At 47.9% G+C, this 24,261-nt stretch overlaps 1 protein-coding gene across 1 annotated transcript in view; it reads right to left on the reverse strand.

Moving 5' to 3' along the window:
* Nucleotides 1-23,909, reverse strand: part of TBX4 (T-box transcription factor 4) — a 29,684-nt gene extending 5,775 nt beyond the window's left edge. Inside the window, exons 1-4 of the mRNA XM_036395245.2 lie at nt 23,739-23,909; nt 22,841-22,935; nt 11,151-11,270; nt 9,390-9,537 (exon numbers count right to left, since the gene is read on the reverse strand). Of these exons, the coding sequence (XP_036251138.1) occupies nt 9,390-9,537; nt 11,151-11,270; nt 22,841-22,935; nt 23,739-23,894 (519 nt within the window). The 5' untranslated portion in view covers nt 23,895-23,909. The remainder of the gene's footprint in view (nt 1-9,389; nt 9,538-11,150; nt 11,271-22,840; nt 22,936-23,738) is intronic.
* Between the last annotated feature and the right edge of the window lie 352 nt (nt 23,910-24,261).

The raw sequence follows: 24,261 nt of genomic DNA on the forward strand, positions 1-24,261 counted from the left end.
AGCACCAGCCAAGGGATTTTTTGTGGAGGATGCCAGGGGGGCTGGGAAGGGCTGAGGTCCAGCAGGGACCACAGCCTGGCTCCACTAAAGGGTTTTTTTGGTGGAGCTTTTTGGGCTGAGAGAGGCTGCCCAGGCTCATCCCATTGCAGCACAAAGCAGGGATGTGCCCAGACACTGCAGAAGAAAATGACTTCAAGAAATGGAATTTCTTTTAAGAAGCGGGATGGTTTAAGAAAAGCCTTTATTCCTTTTACTGGGCAAAGAAGAAATATTGCTGCCTTGTTTTCTCAGCATAATCCTTCCCAATCTCCTCCTTCTGCTCCCAAATGGGCTCATTGAGCCCAGCTGCTCCTGGGGGAGAGGGACTCCAGCCAGGACAGGGACAGGGCCAGTGCCAAGGAGGGGACACTGTGATGGGTGGGGTGGTGGAAGGATGGAAGGATGGAAGGATGGATGGATGGATGGATGGATGGATGGATGGATGGATGGATGATGGATGGATGGATGAGGATGGATGGATGGATGGATGGATGGATGGATGGATGGATGGATGGATGGATGGATGGATGGATGATGGATGGATGGAAGGATGGATGGATGGATGGATGGATGGATGGATGGATGGATGGATGGATGGATGGATGATGGATGGATGGATGAGGGATGGATGGATGATGGATGGATGGATGGATGATGGATGGATGGATGGATGAGGGATGGATGGATGGATGATGGATGGATGGATGGATGGATGGATGAGGGATGGATGGAAGGATGGATGGATGGATGGATGGATGGATGGATGGATGGATGGATGGGTGGATGGATGGATGGATGATGGATGGATGGATGGATGGATGGATGGATGGATGGATGATGGATGGATGGATGGATGGATGAGGGATGGATGGATGGATGGATGGATGGATGGATGGATGGATGGGTGGATGATGGATGGATGGATGGATGGATGGATGGATGGATGGATGGATGGGTGGATGGATGGATGGATGGATGGATGGATGGAAGGATGGAAGGATGGAAGGATGGATGGATGATGGATGGATGGAGGGATGGATGGATGGATGGATGGATGGATGGATGGATGGATGGATGGATGGATGGATGGATGGAAGGATGGATGGATGGATGGATGGATGGGTGGATGGATGGGTGGATGGATGGATGGAGGGATGGATGGAGGGATGGATGGATGGAAGGATGGAAGGATGGATGGATGATGGATAGATGGATGGGTGGATGGATGGATGGAGGGATGGATGGATGATGGATGGATGGATGTGCACACTGCAGCACAGCAGCATCAGCTCACACTAGTTATGGTTTTGGCCAGTTTCAAATGAGAATTACCAAGAAGCAGAAGGTTTTTGCTCTGTGATTGCTCTGTGTGCTCAGAAACCCTTTCTGCTCCCTGACTGCCATGGCCAGGAGAGCCAGAGCAGCAGCTCCAGGTGCTGCAGGCAGGATGGGGGGCAGTGCATGGAGCTCGTGCTCTCCAAACCCCCCCATCTGCTGCAGGTCCCCCTGCCCACAGTAGCTGCTGCATTATGCACCACTTAAATGCAATTTTTACTGTTGACGTTTTCCAGACAACCCTCCCTGCTCCCCAAGAGAGAGAATGAGGAATTTTTGGCATTTTATCAGCTTTGCATCAAGCCTCTGAACCACTTTGTGGCTGTTGATGTGCGGGGTGGAGATCTGAGAGGGTCGGCTCAGGTTTTGGGCTGGAGCCTTTTCTCTGCTTTCATGTATCAGCCACTCATAAAACAAAGTAACACCCAAGGGACAGGACTTTCCTAAAAGAAGGGACATTTCAATTTTCAGTAATTAAGAGTTGAGGCATGCTGATGAATAATGGCTGTCTGGAGCAAAAGCTGGGGAATGCTGAGCTCTCCTCACTGTCTGTCCCACACTGCCCAGCACGGGGGACTTTTCCCCAAAGCCAGAGGAACTCAGCTTCAGGATGGAGAAAACAATTTTAAACTGAGCTTTCCACAGGGAAAATTAGGAGGCCAAGTTTTGATACACCTTGCATGAATAGCCTGTGTTCCCCCTCCAAAGGATCCACTGGGTCTATAATAACCCCTTTAAAAAGATAAATGCATTTTTAATAACATCTTCAAAGTCAAGGAGCTCAAACAATTTCAGAATTAACAACTGAACTTCTTGAGCCTGATAGAAGAACTCAGGAAAGGAATTTCTGACAGATGCTCAATGTTTCTGTTGTGGCTGCAGATCTGCCTGGAGTTTCATCATGAAAAAAACCCTAAATGGCCAAATTTTGCCGCTGCATTTACAAATTTGGGCATTTCAGTGCCTTGCACAAAAAGTGAATATTTGCTCACCTGTCTCAGTGCAATTCCTGTTGGAATTTGAGTGTGTGGCTCCCCACCAGCTGCAGAGGGGATTTCCCACATCTTTCTGGGGGTCAGCAACCCCTCTCTGCATAAAACCAGCATTTTACTTAAGAACAAAAACTCCTGCACAGAGGCTGTGTCTGCACACAAATCCTCCTCACCTGTGCTTGCTGTAATCCCTGTGCATTCAAAATCCTTACAAACCACCCCAAAAACAACCTTTAGCCACAAAACACCCAGTCTGTGCAAAGTGAAATGCCAACAACTCAGGCTAAATAGTTTTCAAGGCTGCTTTGGAAAGCTAAAAATACACCAAAAAAAGTAAATTCCACTCCAGTGACGAGGATCGGTGGAAAGATTAGCTTCAAGAATTGTGTCAAAAATGAGAAGTATTTTAATTGATGGGACAGAGCACTGAGCAGTGATGTAGGAGCCCTTGGCCTCAAAGGTGATGCTAAAACAGTAACTTTGTATTTTCCTGCACTTCCCTTTTTCCTGGGGAGGTGAATTCAGTGTCAGACGCTGTCACATATTTTAAAATTGTCATATTTTAAAATTGCTTTTGTAGGGACCCTCCTGGGCTGCACCAGGTGAGACCCAAAGAGCTCCTGGATATTTTGGGAAACGTTTTGCACCTCTTGGCTGCTCCCCCTGCCCTGGCACTGCCTTGGTGCTGGCAGAGGAGCCAGAGCACGCCCAGGGTGATGTCACTGCTACCCCTCCATGGCACACGTGCTGAGCAGACTGGGACAGCCCAGCCCCAAAGTCCAATGTGAGCTTACACAAACATCCTTCTACTTTCTACTTTTATTTTCACCCCCCGTCTCCCTCCTTTGTGCTGCTCACACACTTGCAGCAGGAACTTCAGCTGTTACAGAACTCAACTTCATTTTTTTTGGCATTCCCCAGTCAGCAAGAAATGCTAAAAAGAAATGGTGTCATTTGCTCCTTTCATTTAATTTTACTGAGGAAAAAAAACTCCTCTAACTTCTAATCTCTCCCACTGCTGAGTAATGTCAGCTCCAGGGCCTGAATTTGCAGGATGGGACCCAAAGGCCACGAGCTGAGCTGGGGAAATGGTGCCACATTCCTTGTCACAAGGCAAACTCGCCTTGGAATCACCAGTAAAATGTATTTACTTTCATATGAAATTTGGGGAGTTGATTTAAGAGCTCCCTGTTTCACCAAGGTATCAGATGTCAGATGATGCAGTGGTTGCTATGGCAACCCCCCTTTTTATATTGAATAGTAAATGGCCACGAAAAAGCCACATAATTTTATGGTTGCTCCCTGGGGATCACACAACTAATATAAAATCTTGCATTTTAATATATTTTCTGCTTCTTTCTTCCTTCCCTCTATTCTTTCAAAGTGAAAAAGCCTTTGAGTGAGGCTGGCCCTGGTCCCACATTGGGACTCTGAGCTGGAGTGTGACAGCCCAGCACAAAAACCTGACAATCCAGTTTTCTGCATGGAAAAAACAGTGTTTTAATCAAGGAGGCTCTGCAGAATCATCTCAATTAATATTTAGAGCATTTAGTGCTATAAACCATCCCAAACTGAAGGGTTTCTTAGGAATGAATGGTTTGGAGATGCTCCATCAGCTCTGGAGCTGACCCAGCTGTGCTGCCCAGGATGTGTCCAGGGGATTTGGGATCACAGATCCCTCTTCTCCCTGCACCCATCCTGGGACTGCCAGGGACATTTCACCCCAAAGGCAGCAGGAAAATCACACCAACATTTACAGTGGGAAAGACCCCTGAGATCACCCAGTTCAACCAAATGAAACATTCTGTGCCCACAGCCTCTCCAGCAGCTAAAACAGGAGCTCTGACATTCCCTGAATCCCTGATATTCCCTGAATCCCACCCTGCAGATTTTCCCTTCCAGGGGAGGATTCCCCTCTCCCTGCCCCAAGGCAGGCACAGACCAGGCCCAGCCCTGAGTGCAGCCAGGCTGCTCCTGCAGGGCTGCAGGGGAGCCTCCCAAATCCACACTGCCCTGGCAATCAGCACGGAGGGGAACAAAAGCAAGGCTGGAAAATCCTGGGAAAAGGTTCAACATGAGCTCAGACAAAAGTTCCTCAGGAGATGGCCAAAGCTGGGGTTTCTGGGTTTGCTCTCCCTCGGTTCCTTTTCATCTCCCATCAGCTGGAATTCATCAGGACACAGCTTTGGGGCGATTCCAGCTCCACTGTGGCACGGGGGGTTTGGGCAGAGCCCAGGGGTGACACCCTGGGACACCCCAGCTGTGACCCCCGCTGTCCCCTGCTCCCCTGCACAGAGACTTCCTGCCCTGCCTTCCCCAGGCTGGCTCCCACTCCAAACCTGACCATTGCAGGGTCTGATTCCAGTTCAGCTTCACCAAGATCTGCTGCGTTTGACTCACACAAACCAGCAATGGAACAACAAAAAGATTGAACAGAGAGAAGTAAATCTTCTTGTCAACCACCAAGCCCACTGGCCGCTTCTTCCCCAGGACTGAAATGGAAACCCTGGATCCATCCCTCCCTGTGGAGCACACACCACTCCCAGGGGCACACAGCTCTGCTCCTTTTTTTTTCCCAGCAAACAATGTAAAACTTCACTTTGTAATTTATTTGGGCACCACTATTGCTCTGATTTCCTAAAATGAATGGGTACCAAAAAAAAAAAAAAAAAAGAAAAGGAAAATAATCTTTTAATGGATATTCTTTCAGCAGAAGGCTTAGTGATGCTCTGAAAAAATTGCCTGCAAATTTAGAGGTGTATATATATATATATATATATAGGGGTATATATATATATGTATGTATGTATGTATATATATGTTCTTATAAATATATATTTTCTTATACCTATAAATATAAATATAAATAATATATATAAATAATAATATAAATATATATATATAGGGGTATATATATGTATGTATGTATGTATATATTCTTATAAATATATATATGTTCTTATAAATATATATTTGCTTATACCTATACATATAAATAAAATATAAATATAAATATATTCTTTATATCTAAGAAATAATATGGATTATTTATAGATATTTTTATATATGTATATACATACGTACATATATATAAATAATATATAATATATAAATTATAATATATATATATAAACCCCCAAGATGTTATACATAAAAATACAGGAAATTTTTAGCTGCAAATTCTCGGAGCAGGACAAGAGGGGTGAGGCTGTGTCCTTTTCCCCAGGCAGGATTTTCCCCCTCCCTCCCTCTGGTGATCCCAGTGCCTGGGGTGGGGAAGCTGCTTCCAAGGCAGCACAGAAACCTCCCACCAGCACCCGAGAGGAAACTGCTTGGCCACAAGTCATAAAGCAAACAAATAAAAAAAATTATGAATCAAAATTAGGGTTTTGCAAGATTAGTAGGACGTGGAGCTAATTAAAAGTGCCTGAGTGCGTCTGACGAGCACAGGCAGAAAAAGGCTGATTTAATTACCAGAAAAATGAAAAGGAAACCCCAGGACTAGGGGAAAAATTAAGGCTTTCAGTGATAATCAAATAAAACCAAGTGTGCAAATATTAAATCTGAAGAGAAATAACAAACTCATCAGCATTAATGAGTGAAGCCAGTAAACAGCAGATTTTGGTCAAGAAAAACAGGAATATCACTTCAAATGCTGTGATGAGTGACAGGCCATCTATAATATCCTGTAGCTTTAAATCTCACTAGGTTATATCCCAGAAACTAAAATAAAAGCTTTATTTTAAAAGCAGATAAAGTAATTACAGCAATTAAAAGGCACCACCAGTGATGGAGTCATTCCCATTTTTCACCTGGAAAACACTGCCAGGTATTTCCCAGGCAGCAGGCACTGGGAAGGGATGTGCCACCCTTGCTGGCACTTACAAGATTATTCTCACCTCTGCAAATGCCCAGAGAGCAAAGCACCAGCCCTGCCAGAATCCCTCATGCTCAGAATCACTCACCAGCCCCACGTAAATCAGAGGCTCTATCAGGTTGATTATCTCTGCATGTAATGCTTTGAAAATACATAAATTCAGATTTCACTCTAAGCATAGGTGGCTTACAGTGCTTTCTTTGGGATCAGATAGACCTCACTGTAGCTAAACATTACAGTGGCTGCTGATTTCTTAATCCATTTCCAACATGAACGTTGCTCAGTTGTTAAGCCTGGTGTGAAAGAAGCCTTTCATGGATGAAAAATCCCCCCGGAGCAGAATATACAGCCCACGTTTTCAGGCTGTGCTGTGTGAGCTGGGCACAGCCTTACCTGCCACAAAACCTGCTCAGCCACAGGGGTTTGAGGCAGATTACAGAGCCCTGAGTTTGTTCTGATATAAAACCTGCTCGGTTTTACGTGTCTGCATTGACAAATGCCTCCCATGCCTCTGCCTGTAATAATTGACCACAACAGATAACGGGCCAGGGCAAGCAGGAGTGGGGCTTGTGAGGCTGCAGGGCTGAGTGTCAGAGAGTGAGGCTTTCCCACATCCCACATGGTAAATAATCTCCAGTCTAATTCCATGGACTGCAGCAAAGGCTTCAACTCCACAGTTTATTAATTAAGATGTTTACCTTATTTACTTTAAGCCTCAGATGTGCCTCCAGTTATAATCTCCATGGGGCTGCTCATCCCTGATATTAAGCAGCTATTTCAGCGTACAGTCAGACATGGATGGATCAATGGGTTCATTTGTTGATGGAATCATGTGAAATCTCTGCTGCCTGTCTCTCAGGTGAGATCCCTGGCTCAGAGGAGCTGCACCCCACGTAGGGATGGGGACACTGCAGTGGCTGAGGGTGCCAGGGTGGGTGACCCAGCACAGCTCTGCCTGGGCAGCTGCCCACACACCCAAAAATGCCCCAGCCAAGGCTGCAGAAATCCTCACTCCACGTGGTTTTGAGGTTTGGAGGAAATCAAAGACAAAAGGAAAGGCAGGCAGGCTCTGCTGGCACACGGGAAGGCAAACAAACCCTGTGGCTTTTCTGACTTGTTTTTTTAGGGAGCTTTAAGAAAGTGTTTGCAGTCACTGGGAACAAATTCCTAGAAATGAGAAGCTGTTATTATTCCTAACGTAATGCCTTCGTGGGACAGGCCCTGCAAGAGCAGAACTGTTCCCAGCCTGAGCTGGTGGGAGCCTTGCCCCTCTCCTGCTGCAGATCCCAGCTCTCCCCCATGTGCACCACAAAAAGGGAAGCACCACATCTCTAAAGCAGAGGATTAATTAAGAAGCCTAATGAGGACCTGGCTGAGGGTTGGTTCAGTCCCATTTAGCCAGGCAGGTTGTCAGTGCCTGAATAGAGCAGCAAACACTTTAAAATAGATTATTTCAGGCATTTTCCCATTAATGTGAGAGGGAAAGTGCTGGGCTGTGGTACACGGCCCAAGGGCACTGAGCAGGGCTCATCTGGAGCCACAGCACGGTGGATATCACCCCAAAACCCAAACCACTGCCTCACTGGGGAAAAGACAAGCAGGCTGTTCATTGGAAAGGAGGAGGGGGTTAAAATCTTCCCTGTTAAAATGCAGCGCTAAAATCTCAGTTAAAAAATGACAAAGTCAGGAAAAGCAAACGTTTAAAGTTGCAAAACCAACACGGCACATCCTGTTTGTTTTACAGCCACATCGCACATCCTGCATGTTTTATGGTTTACATTTTACAGCATAAACAGTCGTATATTAAGCTGCAGAGTTAACCAAGAGGAAAACACAGAGTGAAAAAATGCCACGTGCAAAGCCAGCGGCTCAGGATGGCTGTGGCAGCCAAACGGTGGCAGGGGTGGGTTTGTGTCACTGTCACTGAGAGAGCCCTGACACAGGGGTGGGTTTGTGTCACTGTCACTGAGAGAGCCCTGACACAGTTGTTTCATTTCATTTCCATGGTGCTTCCCCCCTTCAGGGGAGCAGAGATGGGCTGTGATTAATAACAGCAGCATTAAAGGGTGCCGGGGAGCCTTTGAAGCTCACACATGTCTCAGTGGGGTCAGTAGGGTGGGGAGGGGGTCAGGGCCCAGCACGGGGCTGGGTTATCACCGAGTCCCTGCCAGGGCCTGGATTTTGGAGGCTCAAAATTCGCAAAAAATTACAAACACTGGCAAAAGTTCTGGATTTTTAGCAGTGTTTTAAGCTGCTGGGGTCCTCCTGCCTCTGGAGTCAGGAGCTGCAGCTGGTTTAGCTGTGCCAGAATCTCACTTTCTGGACAGCTTTGGGAGGCATTGGGACACTGACTCCAAGTGAAAAGCTGCTCTTCAGAGGCTCAATGCACAATCATTTTAAACAAGACAGATACATCCCTTCCCTCCAAACTGCTGCTGCTTAAAACACATTCAGGTTCAAACCCACATTTGATGGCACAAATTAGATTCTCTTACCTTTGGTACAAGGAGGAAAGGATGGCACTAAACCTAGAAGGATTTTAAACTCTCTCTCCCTTCCTCTCACCAAGGATGGTTTATTTTTACATGACTTCCAGCTCAAATTGTGCAAACCAGACAGGTCTGTGTTTTTATATGCAGTATCTGAGCACTCACTCTCCTGACAGGCTGCCAGGGCCCTTGGTCTGGGTTATTAAATGCACTGGGGCAGATAACTGTGTGCTCCCCACCTCTCCCCAATACACATCAATCAAAATTTTCCAAATAAAATACTTGATCTTTTTTAGGGCTGCCAAAGCCAGCCTGGAAAATCAGGAGTTTATGCAACCAGCTTCTGTGAGCTGCATGTACCACGTGCCAGGCTGAAAATCCCACAGCACTGCCCGGAAAGATCCTGGGCAGAAAAGAAAACCTCAGTGGCATCCAGCAGGACACAACTGAGCCAGTCATGGCTGCATTTCCAAGAGCAGGGGAAGCACACAGACCCCCTCCCTTTGCTTTAAACACTCCCCCCAAGCACAAAATAATGTTATTCCTTATTATTAAATTAACAATTATTAACTGTTGTATCCCACTCAGCATCCCAGACACAAACCCAGCATTTTGAGCCCACCTCCACCCACAGCCCTTGCAGAATGTCTCTCTTACGTGTCCAAAGGGATCCAGGTGGTTGTTGGTGAGTTTGAGCTTCTGGAAGGACACCAGCTGCCTCATCCAGTGGGCTCCCGTGGCCGGGGAGTCGGGGTGCACGTACAGCCTGCCCGGCATGGCCGGCTCGGCCTTCCCGGCCACCATCCTGACAACAGAGGGGACACATGGCATCACCCTGGCACCTGCAAGAGCTTCTTGTCCTTGGACTCATCCCAGCAACCCTCCTGCCGGCCCTGGGGGGATGCACTGGGACATGGGGACTCAGGGAGGCTCCTGCTTTGGGATCCTTGTTTCAGCATCACGGGCTGGCAGAGCAGGCACATCCCTGCTCCCACGCGGGATTCCCTTGGGGCAGTGTCCTCACATGGGCATTGTGGAGACACTTTTGAGGAGGAAAACTTGTCTGGGTTTTTGGAAGTCTATACAAAGAGCCTGCTGCAAAGGGAGATGGCCCTGCACAGCAGAAAGCACCCGTGGGCAGGTGCAGAACTGGTGTGGCTGCACCTTCACAGCCAGGGAGGGCTCCCACAGCCTGGCCCAGTGGGAAGGGGCTGCTTCCCACTCAGGCCCAGACCCTGCTGCAGCTCCCCTTGCCCCACAGCACCAGCAGCTCCCATGGACACAAGGCCCAGCCATGAGACATCATTTAATGGCAACGCCCTCATTACTCCACATTGTTCTCCTCTTATAAAACCCCAATAAAAGCAATATTACCAAAAACAACAGAAACTTTCCAGCAGCAATAAAAGGAAAAGGGGAAACAGCTCTAGGGCTGGCAAAAACTAAATTAAACAGAGTTAAGGACTATCCATCATCTCGTGTTTAATGTCTCAAACACACAAAGTGGCCACCGTGGTGCAGAGACCCTCAGTCCACTCCTCTTACCCAGAGGCATTCCGGGACAAAAGCTCACGGAAAAGGGATTTTTTTTTTTAAGTGGAGCAGCCCTAATGTGCAAGTAAATAATTTCTGCTTTCTGGGATGTCACTGGGCTCGTTCCCTGTGAAATTTTCCATTGCTTTTCAGCAGGCAGCAGCCAGGGAAGGGTTTGGGGAAACCACAGCAAATAGTGGCAGTGAGGGAGGCTGCCGGGCATTTTGTGGGGGGAAATCAAAAGAGAAAACAACACGTTTCCTTTGTCAGAGAGCAAAAATCCCAGCTGCCTCTTGGGTAAGTAACTTTGCTGGGAAAGGCACAAGGAAAGGAAGAACAGCAGAAGAGAATCAGGGCTCTGAGTGAACCACCCCATATTTCGCTTTATAGCTGCTCTCCTAAAAGCAAAGTATTACTATAGAAGAAAGGAATTTAAAACTTTTCTCGAGTCACATAGAGACCTGATTTTGAGGGCCAAAATGGACCATTAGGTCATCCTGTCCAGCCTCTGGTACAAGGCAGGCTGTGGCTTTACCCTCCTACACTGCACACGGCCAGATAACCCGTGCTTGGCCTAAAGCATCTTCTCCAAGAAAGCTCCCCAGCCTAGAACACTTTGGGATGGACAAGTCACCACCCCAGCAGCACTTTTTTTCCAGCAGTTAACCACCCAGCCTGTTAGTAATATTTCATTTGATATTTTTCTGGTTTAAACTTCCAGCCCCGGCTCTCATGTCCATCATTGCTCCACCAAAGAGAGCTCTGGGATGTTGGCATCCTTCCTGTGGGAAGGTGTTTCTGTTGGTTTCTAAGTTTGCACAACAAATGGCTGATCCAACTGCAAATTTCTTATGGAAAAGCAGGCAAACAGAAGTGTTGTCTTACCATTTGTTGTCACAGAATTTGTAGCGGTGGTCGTCGGCCGGGACGATGTCGATCAACAAAATGTACTTGGTCTTGGGGTTCATTCCAGTCACTTTGACCTTGTAACTGGGAAACATCCTCCTTAGGGAAAGCAGAGGATCACCACGTTAGTGAGGGGTGGAAGCACTGGAACTGAGGGAAACTTGCAGCAGCAGCAGCCCAAGAAGCAGATCCACCATCAGAGGGATTCATGCCAGGACATTGTTCTTGTTCATACCTGAATTAAACTCTCTCTTTCCAGAGCGTGTGCCAGTGCAAAAGTGGGCACAAATTTTGATGAGGGTTTAGGGAGGGGGGCCATGGGCCAGTGCCAGTAAAATGAGGGTGCAGAGAGAGATACAGGGGGGTCAACACATCCCTCTTTGTGGGAGGCCTGGACAAGGAGCCCTCACTTCTACAAGAGGCTCTGCCTGGCTTATGGCAGCACCAAAACTGCAGATTTCTTGCTGCTATGGAAGTGTTTGAAAGTCTGGAGACATGACTACATTTCAGAGGAAACCAAGCACAGGCTTTGTCATCCACACGATCCCAATATCCACCAGGTCCCACCACTCCTCCCATGTTCCCTCCAACAAACTGAGAACTGAGGATCAGCAAAGCCTGGGGGAGACAAAGGGTTAAACCCTGTGGTGGTGCAGACAGGCTCCTCTGGCATTCCCAGATTTCCCAAATTCACAGCACACCCCTTAAACCTTGCTGGAGCCTGGAGCCTGGCAGAGCCTCCCACCAGAGCGTGCCTGTCCCACTGGCTCCATCAACCAACACCAAACTAGAGCATCCCATCCACCAGTGCATCACCAGAGAACACTGACATGCCTCACAGGCCTAAAGACTCTTTGTGATATTGAATAATACCTTTAATAAAGCCATGTGGCTGTGAAAACAGCAGATTCCATCCCAGTCCAGCCCTGCAATCCAAAGGAGAGAGCCCTAATGGATACTGACACTGCCATGGGCTTCCCAATCCCTTGAGGCCGCGGCAGCAGCCAGGATTTGCAGGATTAGGCACTTCACATCCTCAGAATAACTATTTTCTTGGCTCCATCTTCCCCACCTCCTCCTCATCCAGTAAAAACACCCGAGTCAATAGAGCAAACTGGCTCACCACAGCCCTCCAGCCAGGACACAAAGTTCTCCTTCCACGGGAGGATGGAGGATGAGAATTGCCACATCCTGGCCTCGTTCGAATTACGTGAATTAAGATGGGCCCAAATCCTGATGTCATTTCTCCGTCAGACATCAAGGCCACTTTGTCCCCCACTTTATCCCTCTTTTCCTGAGCTGGTCCAAGTCTGCAGCACCATTTTGTCGCTGCTTGGGGAGAAGGCAACAAAATGGGCCCTGTTCAAAATCGTTTCAATTGACTCTTTTAACCGCCCTGCATAAATTCCAGATGTTTACCATGTAATTAGCCTGGACTAAAAAGGGGTGGTTTAGCAATGTCCCTCTTTGATTTTCATTCATAAACTCTGCACTCCTCTTAACCTTGTCCTCCTACAGGTAAGCACCTGGGTAAATACAGTAGGACATTTCAATTTGTGAATACACAGCCCAATTCACACATTGAAAAAAATTCAATAAGGAATCCAATCTGAATGCCAAGATTTTTTGTTTTAATTAGGCCTTAAAATGGCATTTTAAAATGAAACAAAAAGAAAAAAAAAAGAAAATTTAAAAAGGAGGATAAAATTATTAAAAAACATAAATGAAATAAACACAATTTGACAGTATCATACCTGCACTGGGGATTTTTATAACATTGAGCTTCTGAATTTCTTTTTCCCTCAATCATTTCATTTACTGTAGAACATCTAAGCTGCTAAAGTAGCTGAACTGATATATTGTAAATGTTAAGTGCTTTTTTAATGGCATTTAAAATTAAGCTTCAGCATATGGAGTTCATATAGCATGGACATGCCTGAGTTTATAATGTTCTTTAGTATAGCCCTCTAAAATAAATACAAAGAGCCAAAGTACTACTATAATATATACAGCTGAAATTCTTTAAGGATAACAAATGGGGACTCACATCTGATTGAAGGTGTTGCTTAACTTGCAAACCACTCACTATCTCGCAGTGGTAGCATTGTACTCAGCAGTCCACAGACCCAGCTACAACCAAGTTTGCCAACTCTCCACATTCTTTTCCAGGAAAACATGGGTAGATTTTAGTAATTTGGCTGTGCCTGGACATTTCATCATTATTATTAGCTGCTGCATTTTGGCCTTAAAGAAAAAATATGCGACTAATGTGCTGTCCAGGGACTTGTCAGTTTAATTTTCTTAATGAAAACATATTTCTCAACCCCTTGGCAGAGGCTCGTTTAGTAAATATCTCTGCAATATGATACAAACATGGGTTGTGCATCTCTGATGGGAAGGCATGACAAACCCGAGAGCTGGGGCCAAGGAAATGCAGTCATAGAGACTGAATTAAAAAGAAAAGAAAAAAAAAAAAACAAAAAACAAGAGACAGCACCTAATATCATGTCCTGGCCCTTATTAAATGGCCCGTTTTTAAGAAGGGAGCAGGAACCCACGGTGGAGCTGCACCAGCCCTGCCCAGGAGCGAGGCCGTGCTACAGTGGCTCTATAGAGCTCCCTGTCAGGCCTGGGAAGGGGCCAAAAACCTGCCTGCTTCCCCAGATTTACTCCAGGTCAATGGAGCTACTCAGAGGCACGAGGAGCTGCAGCTCAGCAGCAGCAGCAGCTTTGCAGAGGCAGCCCCTCCGGCAGGCCGGTGCAGCAGGAGCCCGGCGGATGGGCGGCTCCCGGGGATGCTCCGCTCCCCCAGCTCCTGCACAATAGGTTGTTTCATCATCGCCTGCTCGGGGACCGGCAGAGGCACAAGGAGCACCCAGTGCTGCAATAAAACTTGCCAAAGTCTTGCCAAGCTCTGGGAAAGCTCAGCCTGGCTTTGGTGGGAGGTCTGAAGCAAGAGCCGGGCAGATCTCTGTTTTATCCACCCTCCTTCCCACACGGCTCCAAACCGCGGGACAGCATTGCTATGCAGAAACTGGGGACAAAAACTGGGAATTTGGGGCTTCCTGGGGAGTGTGTGCAAGCAGGGGACACCTGATCCTCAGGGCACCTCCCGTGCCAAGGGCAGCTGCAGCCCTGCCTGGGCAAATGGGGCAGCTGGGTGGGGTTCAGTGATGGGCACAAGTGCAGCACAGCAACACTGAAGTTCACTCCGGTGAAGTTTGAGCCACCAGCACTCAGGAGATTAATTGCAGCAATTCCTGGCCTCATCACCTTTTGTTCAGACCCAAAACCTGTTTGGACACAGTGTCCATGGGCTGCAGCAAATGCCCTGAATGTGCCAATGACAACACCATCCCTGGAGTGGGGATGTCCAGCGCTGGACCAGTTTCCTTCCAATTTATATCCCTTTTTTTGAAAGCCACACCAGATGTGTGTCCAACCCAGCAGCACAGCTCAGGTGGAGGCAGCAGGGCCCACCAGCAGCCCCACAGCTGCCCTGCCCACCCAGGGACCAGCCACAAGCACCCGTGTGATGCACAAGGGACTCAGCACAAGCAGCCAAGCACCAGCCCCAACAGCCTCTTCTGCAAAACACCAGAATTGACAGGGCTCCAGTTTTAGGCACATTCAAACCCATTTCTCCCTCCCTCCAGCTCCAGCCAGAGCAGAAGGGACCATCCAGGCTCCTCAGCCCTATCCTGAGGGTCTCATGTGCCCCTCAAAGCTCTCTGCTGGGTTTAGTGGCTCTGACAGGCACCTTCCTGTCCCACCCCTGCACTGGCAGGGACAATAGTGCTGCTCTGCCATGCCAGCAGCTCTCACTGCCCCTCACAAAGCAAAACTTAAATCAGATTTTATGTTCACAAAAGAAAGGCACCTTCAAAGAAAGCGATCGTGGGGGGAAAGCCACGGTGCCACCCCCTGTGGCATTAAAACCCCACAGTCCCTGGGTGATGCCCTGGGGAGGGCAGAGGGGCTGAGCCTGGCACTGGGACCGTGGGCAGGGGGAGCAGGGTCGGCATCAGCAGAGCTTGGCACCACACTGCCACAGCCCCAGCTAAACCCTTCCCTGCAGATGAAATGTAGCAAAAACAGTAAAAGCCAGGAAAATAAACAAGCAGCACAATTCCACAGGCCTCCCAAGCTTCAAAGATGATGTGCTAGTGAATTATTTGTTCTGATAATGAAGCAGTCACTGCTTAGCTAAGTTTATGCTAGGCACATTTTATCTCTACATGATATTCACAAATTGTTTTAAAATGAACTGTTAGAATAAGCATCTCTTGTTTATTTATTTATACTATTACTATCCAATCCCCTTAACTGTGGAGCAGTTGCTGACATGGAGCCAAAGCTTCTATTATTGTTCAAACAAAGTTTAATTGATGTGTAATTGGCTGGTTGGATTTGGAAGTGAAAGATAAGAGAAAAGCTTTGCTTTTCTTTGGGGCAGCAGTTCCCAGCCTTTCAGGCTCTCCAGCCTTGGCCTCTCTGTGGGCATTTCACGTGTGTTTTAATGCCCAGATGAGCAGGTCTGGTTGATCCTGGAGAGATGGGTGGCTGCAAAGCTCCCATGTCCAGCAAAATCTTATTTTTTGGGCTGGGGATGGCAAACCAGAAAAGTAGAGAGAATCAGAGCTGCTTGAGGAGCTCAGATACTCCTCTGAACAATGACTGTGCTGTGCCACACTGCACATCAGCAACAAACCCTCACTACCCTCCTGCTCACCAGGATGGAATCTGACCTCCACTTAGATGCCAACACCATTCCTGATGTCCCTATGGATGCATTAGGTGGGAAGGGATGTTTCTGACCAGCACAGGGCAAGCAGGGGATTCAAACAGTATTTCCATAGAGAAAACTGCACAGAACCAGGACACCTAAGCAACCCAAGCCATGCCCTCACCAAAGGCTGCCAGTGCTCTCTGAAGCCCATGGATTTATGAGGATTGGTACTCACGGCACGTCCCTGAGATGTGAATGGTCCTTCAGATACCACTGAGTGCTTCCTTCTGTCTTTTCAAGGGGATAAAAACATCCCCAAGCACTTCAGCAGCTCAGCAGCTGAAATTCTACTTTTTAAGACAATAAGACAAAGATTTTAAAAGACAGACAGAGATTTTACAATCCTTGCTTTTGGGACGATCAAGTAAAGCAGTGACTGGAAGTTCCTGTGCTGTGCTGCCTGTGGCAGATGAGGTTGTGAAAGGATCAGAAAACAACTGCTCACTCAACATCTTGGCTAACAAACCATGTCATGGCTGAGCAACCACCTCCTCAGAACCTGCTGGGCACGCTGACATGCCTCCAGCAATGCTTTCAGAACTCCAAGGCAGGTGACACACCTGCATCCCTGATAACAACTAATGTGGCCCCAAATTCTTCCTGAGACTTGGCCATGGCTGCTTGAGGATGTTTCTCCTTGTCTTCATTGTTAGAAGGGAAAAGAATGGTGTGCAGAGCCTCCAAGAACTATGTCTCCATTCTGATGACCTTTCTTCATTTTTTTCTAATTTCCCTTCTTTCGACAAGTATTTCTTCCACTGACTTAACGCATCTTTAAAAATAATATTCTCCAGGGCAGATTAAAACAAATTTGGGGATGTCAGCTGTTTCTTTTAACCTTTTAAATGGCATTTCCTTTTTGATAGATTCTTGCTTTCAGAAAATACTTTAAAGAGATCAAAGAGTTTTTCAACAGGGTCCCATTTTCCCAGTGTATCCTAACCCTCAGTCCCTTATTTCTCTTATCACCCACGCCACTCCGTTATGACGCTCTGTATACAAAGTAAGAGCAGTTAACTTTGAAGTGCTGGATTAGCCCATGCCAGATCCTTGCCTCAGAATAACAAACAATACAGGTTCAACAGGAGTTCTCATCAGTAGTTCATTTTTCAGCCCCAAATTCACTGTCACTAACACAAGCAACATTGAACTCTCAGTCTATGGGCAGATAGCAGAGATTTATCTGGTGGCAGGACCATGACCTAGTGATGAGAAGGTCAGACAGTTAAGAAATTTTTATATTTTGGAATGGCGAGGTTGTATTTTTCCTTCTGGCTAGCATATCTAATTTTTAAATAAAACATTGTTTCTCACATACTTGAGAACTTGGTGAGCTGGATGACTGCTTTCATGGTCTAGAAACATTTCCTTTCTTTGCCCCATGGTGACTCGAGGCATGGGCAGGCTCCTGGCCATGGTTGCTTCTCTGAGCTTTCATTTTGCTGCAGCTGAAGTTGAGCAGAGAAGGTCCCAGCATGCAGGAGGATGGGAGAGGTGGTGCCAGCAGCACCAGCAGCACAGCACAAAGGTGCTTCAGAGAGAACCTGGGCAAGAGCATGGTCACCAACAGCATTTCAGGGCAGGTTTGCTCCCTCTCCAGCCCTGCTGCCTGGCAGTGGGCTGAGGCAGGAGCCGAGGCAGCCTTGGCACTGCGGGAGCCTCAGCCCCGGTGTCCAGGAGCCTCCGAGGCAGCAGCAGAGCCCCAGCAATGGTTGGGGACCTTCCCCAGCTGATCTGGGCTTGACCAAAGCCTCTCCTCACCTTGCCACAGCTCCAGCACAAGGACAAGCAGGGAAAGCTTTGGGAACACCCTTAACTGTGAGCATCCCATGTCTTTAAAAAGCAGGGATGAAGAGAGAAGTGGATCAGGAACCAGACTCCCATCCCTGCTCTCCTCGGTGTGCACAAGCTCTGCCTCCCTTGCCAAAGCTGTCGACAACTTTAGCAGCACAGCCAAGAGCCATTGGAGTTCACTCCTGCTTTTTCTCTAAAAGCAGGAGTTTGCCTGAACAGGATAATTCCAGGACCCCAAATTTAGGAGCAAGCAGATCAAGCATTCCTCAAATATCTATTTTATTTCTATGTTTTATATTGACGGCTCACATTCCTTCGTTGATCTCGGATATTAAGGTTTGCTTTTGAATCAAAAAACATCAGTAGAAATTCTTGTAACTGCCTCAAAAGATTCTGGACAAATATTTCCCTTTAATTGTAATGAGAACTGGGCATCCATATGCCCTACAGAGCCATGGAAAATTTAACTTTTAAAGGATTATTCACACAGGAAAGCTGCACCAGCTTAGCCAGAGCATTTATACTTCTTCAAACCTTGATGTCCTAAAAACTAGTTTTATTTTGGTTTACTAAAGTTTATTAGGAACAGATTTTTTTTAGAAAAACTGAAATAAGCCACTTTTAAAATGAAACTTGAACATCTAAAGGGGATTTGCGTCTTTTCCGCACATGCAAGATGCTTTATCGATTCTACTTTTTTCCTCTGCAGCATTTTCCTCCATATGCTTCTTAAAACCTGCTACCATAGAGACCAAAGCTGGCTTTGTACCTGTGCATACCCTGCACTCCAGCCAAAACTTAAATTCAGTATCTAGAGCCTCCTGTTTCGCCTCAGGGCCAGTTCTGCTATGACAGAGAAATGACACTTTATTTTCTCTTCAGGAGCTGCTCACAAAAATTTGACCAGACATCTATGAACTGGCATTTTTTACTGATTAAACAAAAGCTTTATCAAATTGTTTAACCTTGGCAATACCTGGATAGAAATTACAATGCTGCAAAGACTGGCACCTGGGAAAAAACCCTAGGGAACAACTCAATAAATAATCTAACAGAAAGAAGAAATCCTGAGCCAGGAAGGCTGTGGAAGCAAAGATTAACTTCCAGCAGAAATAAAGTCTGAAAGATGAGGTTTCACAAAGAATGGTTTGCCACGAGCTACAAAAAGAATCTACAATTGTTCAGTCAAATAATAGCACATAAAAGTGAGAGGAAGAAATCGGAAAGCCAGATTTATAACAAAGTCCCTCATTTGCTTTCTGCTTTCCCCACCCCTCGTACAATTTCACAAGTGTGGAATTCCTAAAATCCCACAGGAAAGGTGTGCACCCTGCTAGGACAGAGCGATGCCCCCACGGCAGGGCGGCCAGAGGGGAGGAATCCAGATGTGCAGCTGCATCTGCATCCTCTAATACACCCTGTGCCCTTCATTAGAGTCTAGATTGATTTGATTAATTTGATTTAATAGGATCTCACCGACTGGAACTTTTCAGTGAAGATTTTTAGGGTATTTTTCGGTTCTGTAGTTTTTCTAGGAGAAGGGATTTTTTTGGTTGGTTGGTTTGGTTTCAGAGCGGTTTTTGTTTGTTTTAACACACACGCACACATATATATAAATACACACACACACACGGCAAGGTTTGTGAACAATCATTTCCAAAACCAGGCACTCACAGCTCGCTGTGGGCGCTGGATTCATTCCCCCCATCCCTGGAAAGCGCTGTGAGCAGGGATGGGAACCGGGATGCTGCAGCGGGAACCGGGCACCGGGAGCGGCCGCCCCGCCGGGGCTCCGCGGAGAGGGGATGCTCAAACAACGGGATTCCCTCTGCCTCCCCATAAACCTGTCCTGCAAAACGCCCCTCGAGATGGGCAGTGCCCGAAGGGATCACCCGTGCCCGCTTTGCCTCTCTCGTTCCCCCCCGGCTCGGGCAGCCGCGGGGACCCAGCGCTCCGGGCAGCGCCGGGGACGGGGCAATCCCTGCAGCGCAGACCTTCAGCCCTTTAAAACCATCAGCAGATAATCCTCCGGAGGAGAAACCCGCAATTAGAGCAAACCTCAAAGAGGAGGAAGGAGAGGAAGGCTCTGAGCGGTGGAGCCGGCGCCCATCCTGCGGGCGCTGCCACGGGCGCTCTGAGGGATCCGAGCGCTTTTCTCCAAAGTTCAGGGAACTTTGCTAACATAAACTTTTTATCTTTTGATGATCCTTTTAATATAAAATAATCTCTTTTTTTCCCCTCCCACAATGAAGCAGTCGGACATTAAAAAGATAGCGAGTGCATTTTAAAGATGTTTCCACTTTATAAATCAAACTTTCTTGGCAACAACATGATTTCTATTTCATTGCTGAGCTTGCTGTGTTCTCCTAATATCTCCTACAGATCAGTCCTAAGAGGGAGTAATAATCCCCTAAAGTAATTCTCAGCCCTAAATTCTCGATAATTTATAGTTGGCTCGTTCTGTGGAGCTCCACAATGACTCCCCCTTTCCCCCCCAACCAAGTTATCAATATTTGCCTTGTTTATACAAAAAAAGCTATTTTACACCATTGCCATGGAATTAACGCTTCCGCTGAGCTTTACATTTCCTCTCCATTGAGTGAACTTGTCATTAAAGTCACTCTGTTTTTTTGTTGTTGTTTGAAATTTAAAAATCAGGCTTCCATTTTTTTTCGTTTGTGCCCCTTGAGGTCAGACAGACCTACATTTAAGTGATTTCAACTAACGGCATTCAGGGGCATCTCTGTGCCTGCTGGGAGGGGGATTAGAGTCCTGATTAGTGCCTGCAATTAGCCGCTTTCCCTCTTTCCACACCCCCCCAATGCTAAATGCAAGTGCACACAAATCTCCATTAACCATCGTTTTTTTAATTGGCTCAAGAGGAGGTTTATTATTGCGACTCTCTATTTAAATAGCCTGGGTAAAATAAAATCTGCATGAAATAATAATTTTCATTTTGTCCTTCGCATGGGGATTAGCAGCAGATTGCAGCTCGTGGGCTGCCCTGCCCTCAGCACGGCCACGCGTGGCATCGCTATGAACCGACACTCGAGGCACCATGGCCTTTAAGTTGTTCGATTTTTCACGCTAATTATTTTGTGTATTTTTGCTGTCGGTGCTGCGGCAGAGCCCAGCCCGGGCCGGGGAACCGAGCCGGGTCCCGGCAGCGGCGGCGCGGGGGCTGCGGGGCTGTGCTCGCTGCTAAAAACACCGATAAAAGCCCTCGTCCTGCATTTTGACACCATTTGCAGCTGAGCCCAGTGGGGAAAAAAAAAAAAAAAAGGTTATTTTGTTCCCTGTTATTCATCAGCATTTCAGCCGCTTCTTTCATTATTTTTTTAAAATTCAAAACTGTTTATTAAAAAAATTAAAACTTTTTAGCTCGATGGCGCTGCACTGAATTTCGCCAATGGAGAATTTGGCTCGAGTAATGTAAAAAACCCAGATTTTTGTACATCTCGTGGTCTACCCCCCATCCCACCTCCTGAAAGGTGCACTGCCAGCTCCACCGGACAAGGAATGTGGGACTGAGCCCTGTCCATCTGGAGCTGTTTAAACAAGCCACGTTCAGACTTGCAGAGAGATAACATGCACGTTTGGGATGCTTAGGGTCTAGAATTTGGTACAGATATTACACATCTCCACAGGCACACTCAGATACTATAAATTTAGGGTGAAATATCTGACGTCTTGATCCCCTCATCTGAGCTGACTTAGGGAGCAGACCCATCCAAATGAATCCGGCTCTTCCCATCAGCAGACGCTGCAGAACAAGCCCTGAGCTTTTGTACGCCAAAATAAGGTGTGAAAAGGACAGAGTTACCTGCACCATCACTCCATAAACAGCCACGCAGCAAATAAATGGAAGATTCCTGGGACATACACCCCCTCTCCAGGGGGAATAATGGGAATTTCTTGCTTATTAGAGTCCAACTTCCCTACACCGAGCAGCACTGCCGGGATGGAGGAAAGCACAGGGAAAGTGCTCAAATCAATCCCAAAAATCCAATGCCGAGGGTTGGGTCTGGGTCTCACAGTGGGAGCACCAAACGGGAGGAAAGTCACACACACACTCCATGAGCACCCACGGCTGCTCTGCACGAAGATCAGAGACCACAGAGAAAGAAATAATGCATAGAAATTATTTGTGGGGGTGTTTTTTCTCTGTTTTCTCCCTGCTGTTTGAGTGTCTGGCCGCACAGCTCGCTAGCACGGTGTCAAACAAGCAATGGCAGGGCACGGCAGAAGCGCTCAGCCGTGCTGGAGTTAAACGTTAACGCCTCAATTTTCCTTTCCAGCAGCAGCGAGGTGAGCCCGCTGCCGCAGAAGCCAAGGGCAGATACTTTGGTGCCCACAGTGACACCCGGCTAATTTTCTCGGGAATTAACTGATTCCCGAGCCTGTGATGGTCTGAGGTTTAATTCTGATTCTTAATTTTCTGACATTTATTCTGCCATCTCCCACCAGAGCAGCCTGGGCAGGACAGGAGCCCTGAGCAGATGCAGGGCTGAGTTCTCTGGGCAACTGAAGCCTCTGAGAGGCTCTGGTCTCCCTCCCTGGGTGTGCACACTGAGGGGGCTTTATTTTGATAAAAATAATTATTTGTTTCCAAGGGAAAACAGATTATTTTTTTTCAATCCAGAAGTGGCACCCTTTTCTCTTTCAGTTTTGAGATTAAAAGAACCTTCGTACTGCTACAACTTTGGTGCAGAGTGTCCCAGCACAGGTCTTAATGCACAGCACAGAAAAGGGAAAGGGGCTTGCTTTGTTTTGGGAAAAAACCAAAACATCATAATTATGCTAATTTCCTAATTAAAAAATAATTTAAAAAAAAACATTACCAGAGGGAATCAGGACTAAATGTTTCAAACGACTCCACAATATTTTCTTGCATCTACATTCCAACTGCCACACTCAAACACATGTACAGTTTACACTGAAAAAAATGATCTTACTGAAATCTGCAATCACAATAATATTTTTAAAATGCCACTGACTGTACCAGCTCTGCAAAACACAGTCTTGGCAAACAGGACATTTCATAGACATCAGAAGCAATACATGTTTGCAGGGAATTTTCACTAACCTGCCTGCTTTAGTTATTATCATTTCCGTGCCAGCTTCATGAAATTTCTTCCATAGCTCCTTCTCATGGAGATAGACTTTGATATTTTCTATTGTCTGTAAAAAAAATAAGATAATGAGAACAGCAAGAAACGATGGAGAAAACGTGCGAGGAGGGCTGGGAAGGGCCGGGGAAGGGCTGGGGACACTCAGGGCCCGCGCTGCAGCCGAGGCCGCGGGCGAAGCCACCAGCCTGAGCGGGAGGAGGATGGAGTCTCAAAAATTCCGCTGTCCTTTGCCAAAAATAAAAGAAACAAACGGAAGCCGGTTTTAATTGCAGACTTTCACAACCAGGCAGGACACTGCGGATAAATGGATTTATTCTTTTTTTTTTTTTCCTTTCTCCAAGGGGAAAAAAAAGTCTTTTGGGGTTGACTCGCCCTAAGCCTCCCAAAAACCGGGGACAGGAGCAGCCGCGAGACAACGGATCCTCGTCCAGGGCCGCGCTTTGTGCGTTCCGCGGGATGCCGGGGACATCGCATCCGTGCGCGGAGCGAAGGCACAGAAGCCGCGTTTGATTTAGGGATGGAAAACCCGCAGTGAATTCCCCGCCGGGCCGCAGCCCCGGGAGGAGCGGCGGCGGCTCCGCCACGGGTCGGGCCCTGCCGGCCGCGGCTTCCAGCGCTCGGATTCGCCCTTTACCGACTTAGGCACCGACGGCGGGCCCGGGGCGGCCTGCTGCGGACAGGGAAAATAAAATTATAACAATAAAAAAATAAAACCAAAGAAAAGTGAAGAAAAATGAGCTTTCCTCGCAATCCCTCCCCGTGTCGTGGCCGGGCGAGATGCGCGGTGTCGGGCCGGGCTGGTGGCGGGGGTGAGGCGCAGCAGGGCGGGACGCGGGGCCGGACGGAGCGTACCTGCTCGGGGTCGGGGAGCTGCGGGCTGCTGAGCGGCGTGCTGCTCCCCCCGGCTACGCCGAGGACGGGGGAGCCGGCGGACGTGTCCGCATGGCCGGGCGCGGGGGCTGTTGGAAACCCTTCCTCGGTTTCAGACAGGCTTTTCTCCTGGAGCATTTCCTTGGGGGAGAGAGGCGCAATGTTAGCTCGCGGCACCGGGGGCCACGTCCTGCCCCTCGCCCAGCCCCGGGCACAGCCACCTGCGAGGTCAGGCCCTCCCAGGCCGGCCCGTGGTCGCTCCTCGGGCGGCGGCACTGGGATGTGACACCGTGGGCCCCGGGGGAAGCCGCTGTGCCCGGCAGAGCCGGGCCGGGCCCGCTGGCCCCCGCGGGGGAGCCGCCCACGCGTGGCTGCGCTCCCGCTTCAGGCCAGGGCAGCTCAGGTCTGATGTGGCCGCAGCCCCCCAGCCCCGATTGTTTCTCCCCTCCGGTACCCGTCGGGAAGGGCAGCCCGGCCGGGTCGGTCTCTCTGCCCCGTCCCGTCG

The sequence above is a fragment of the Molothrus ater genome, chromosome 21 (assembly GCF_012460135.2).
Source record: "Molothrus ater isolate BHLD 08-10-18 breed brown headed cowbird chromosome 21, BPBGC_Mater_1.1, whole genome shotgun sequence".
Taxonomy (NCBI): Eukaryota; Metazoa; Chordata; class Aves; order Passeriformes; family Icteridae; genus Molothrus; species Molothrus ater.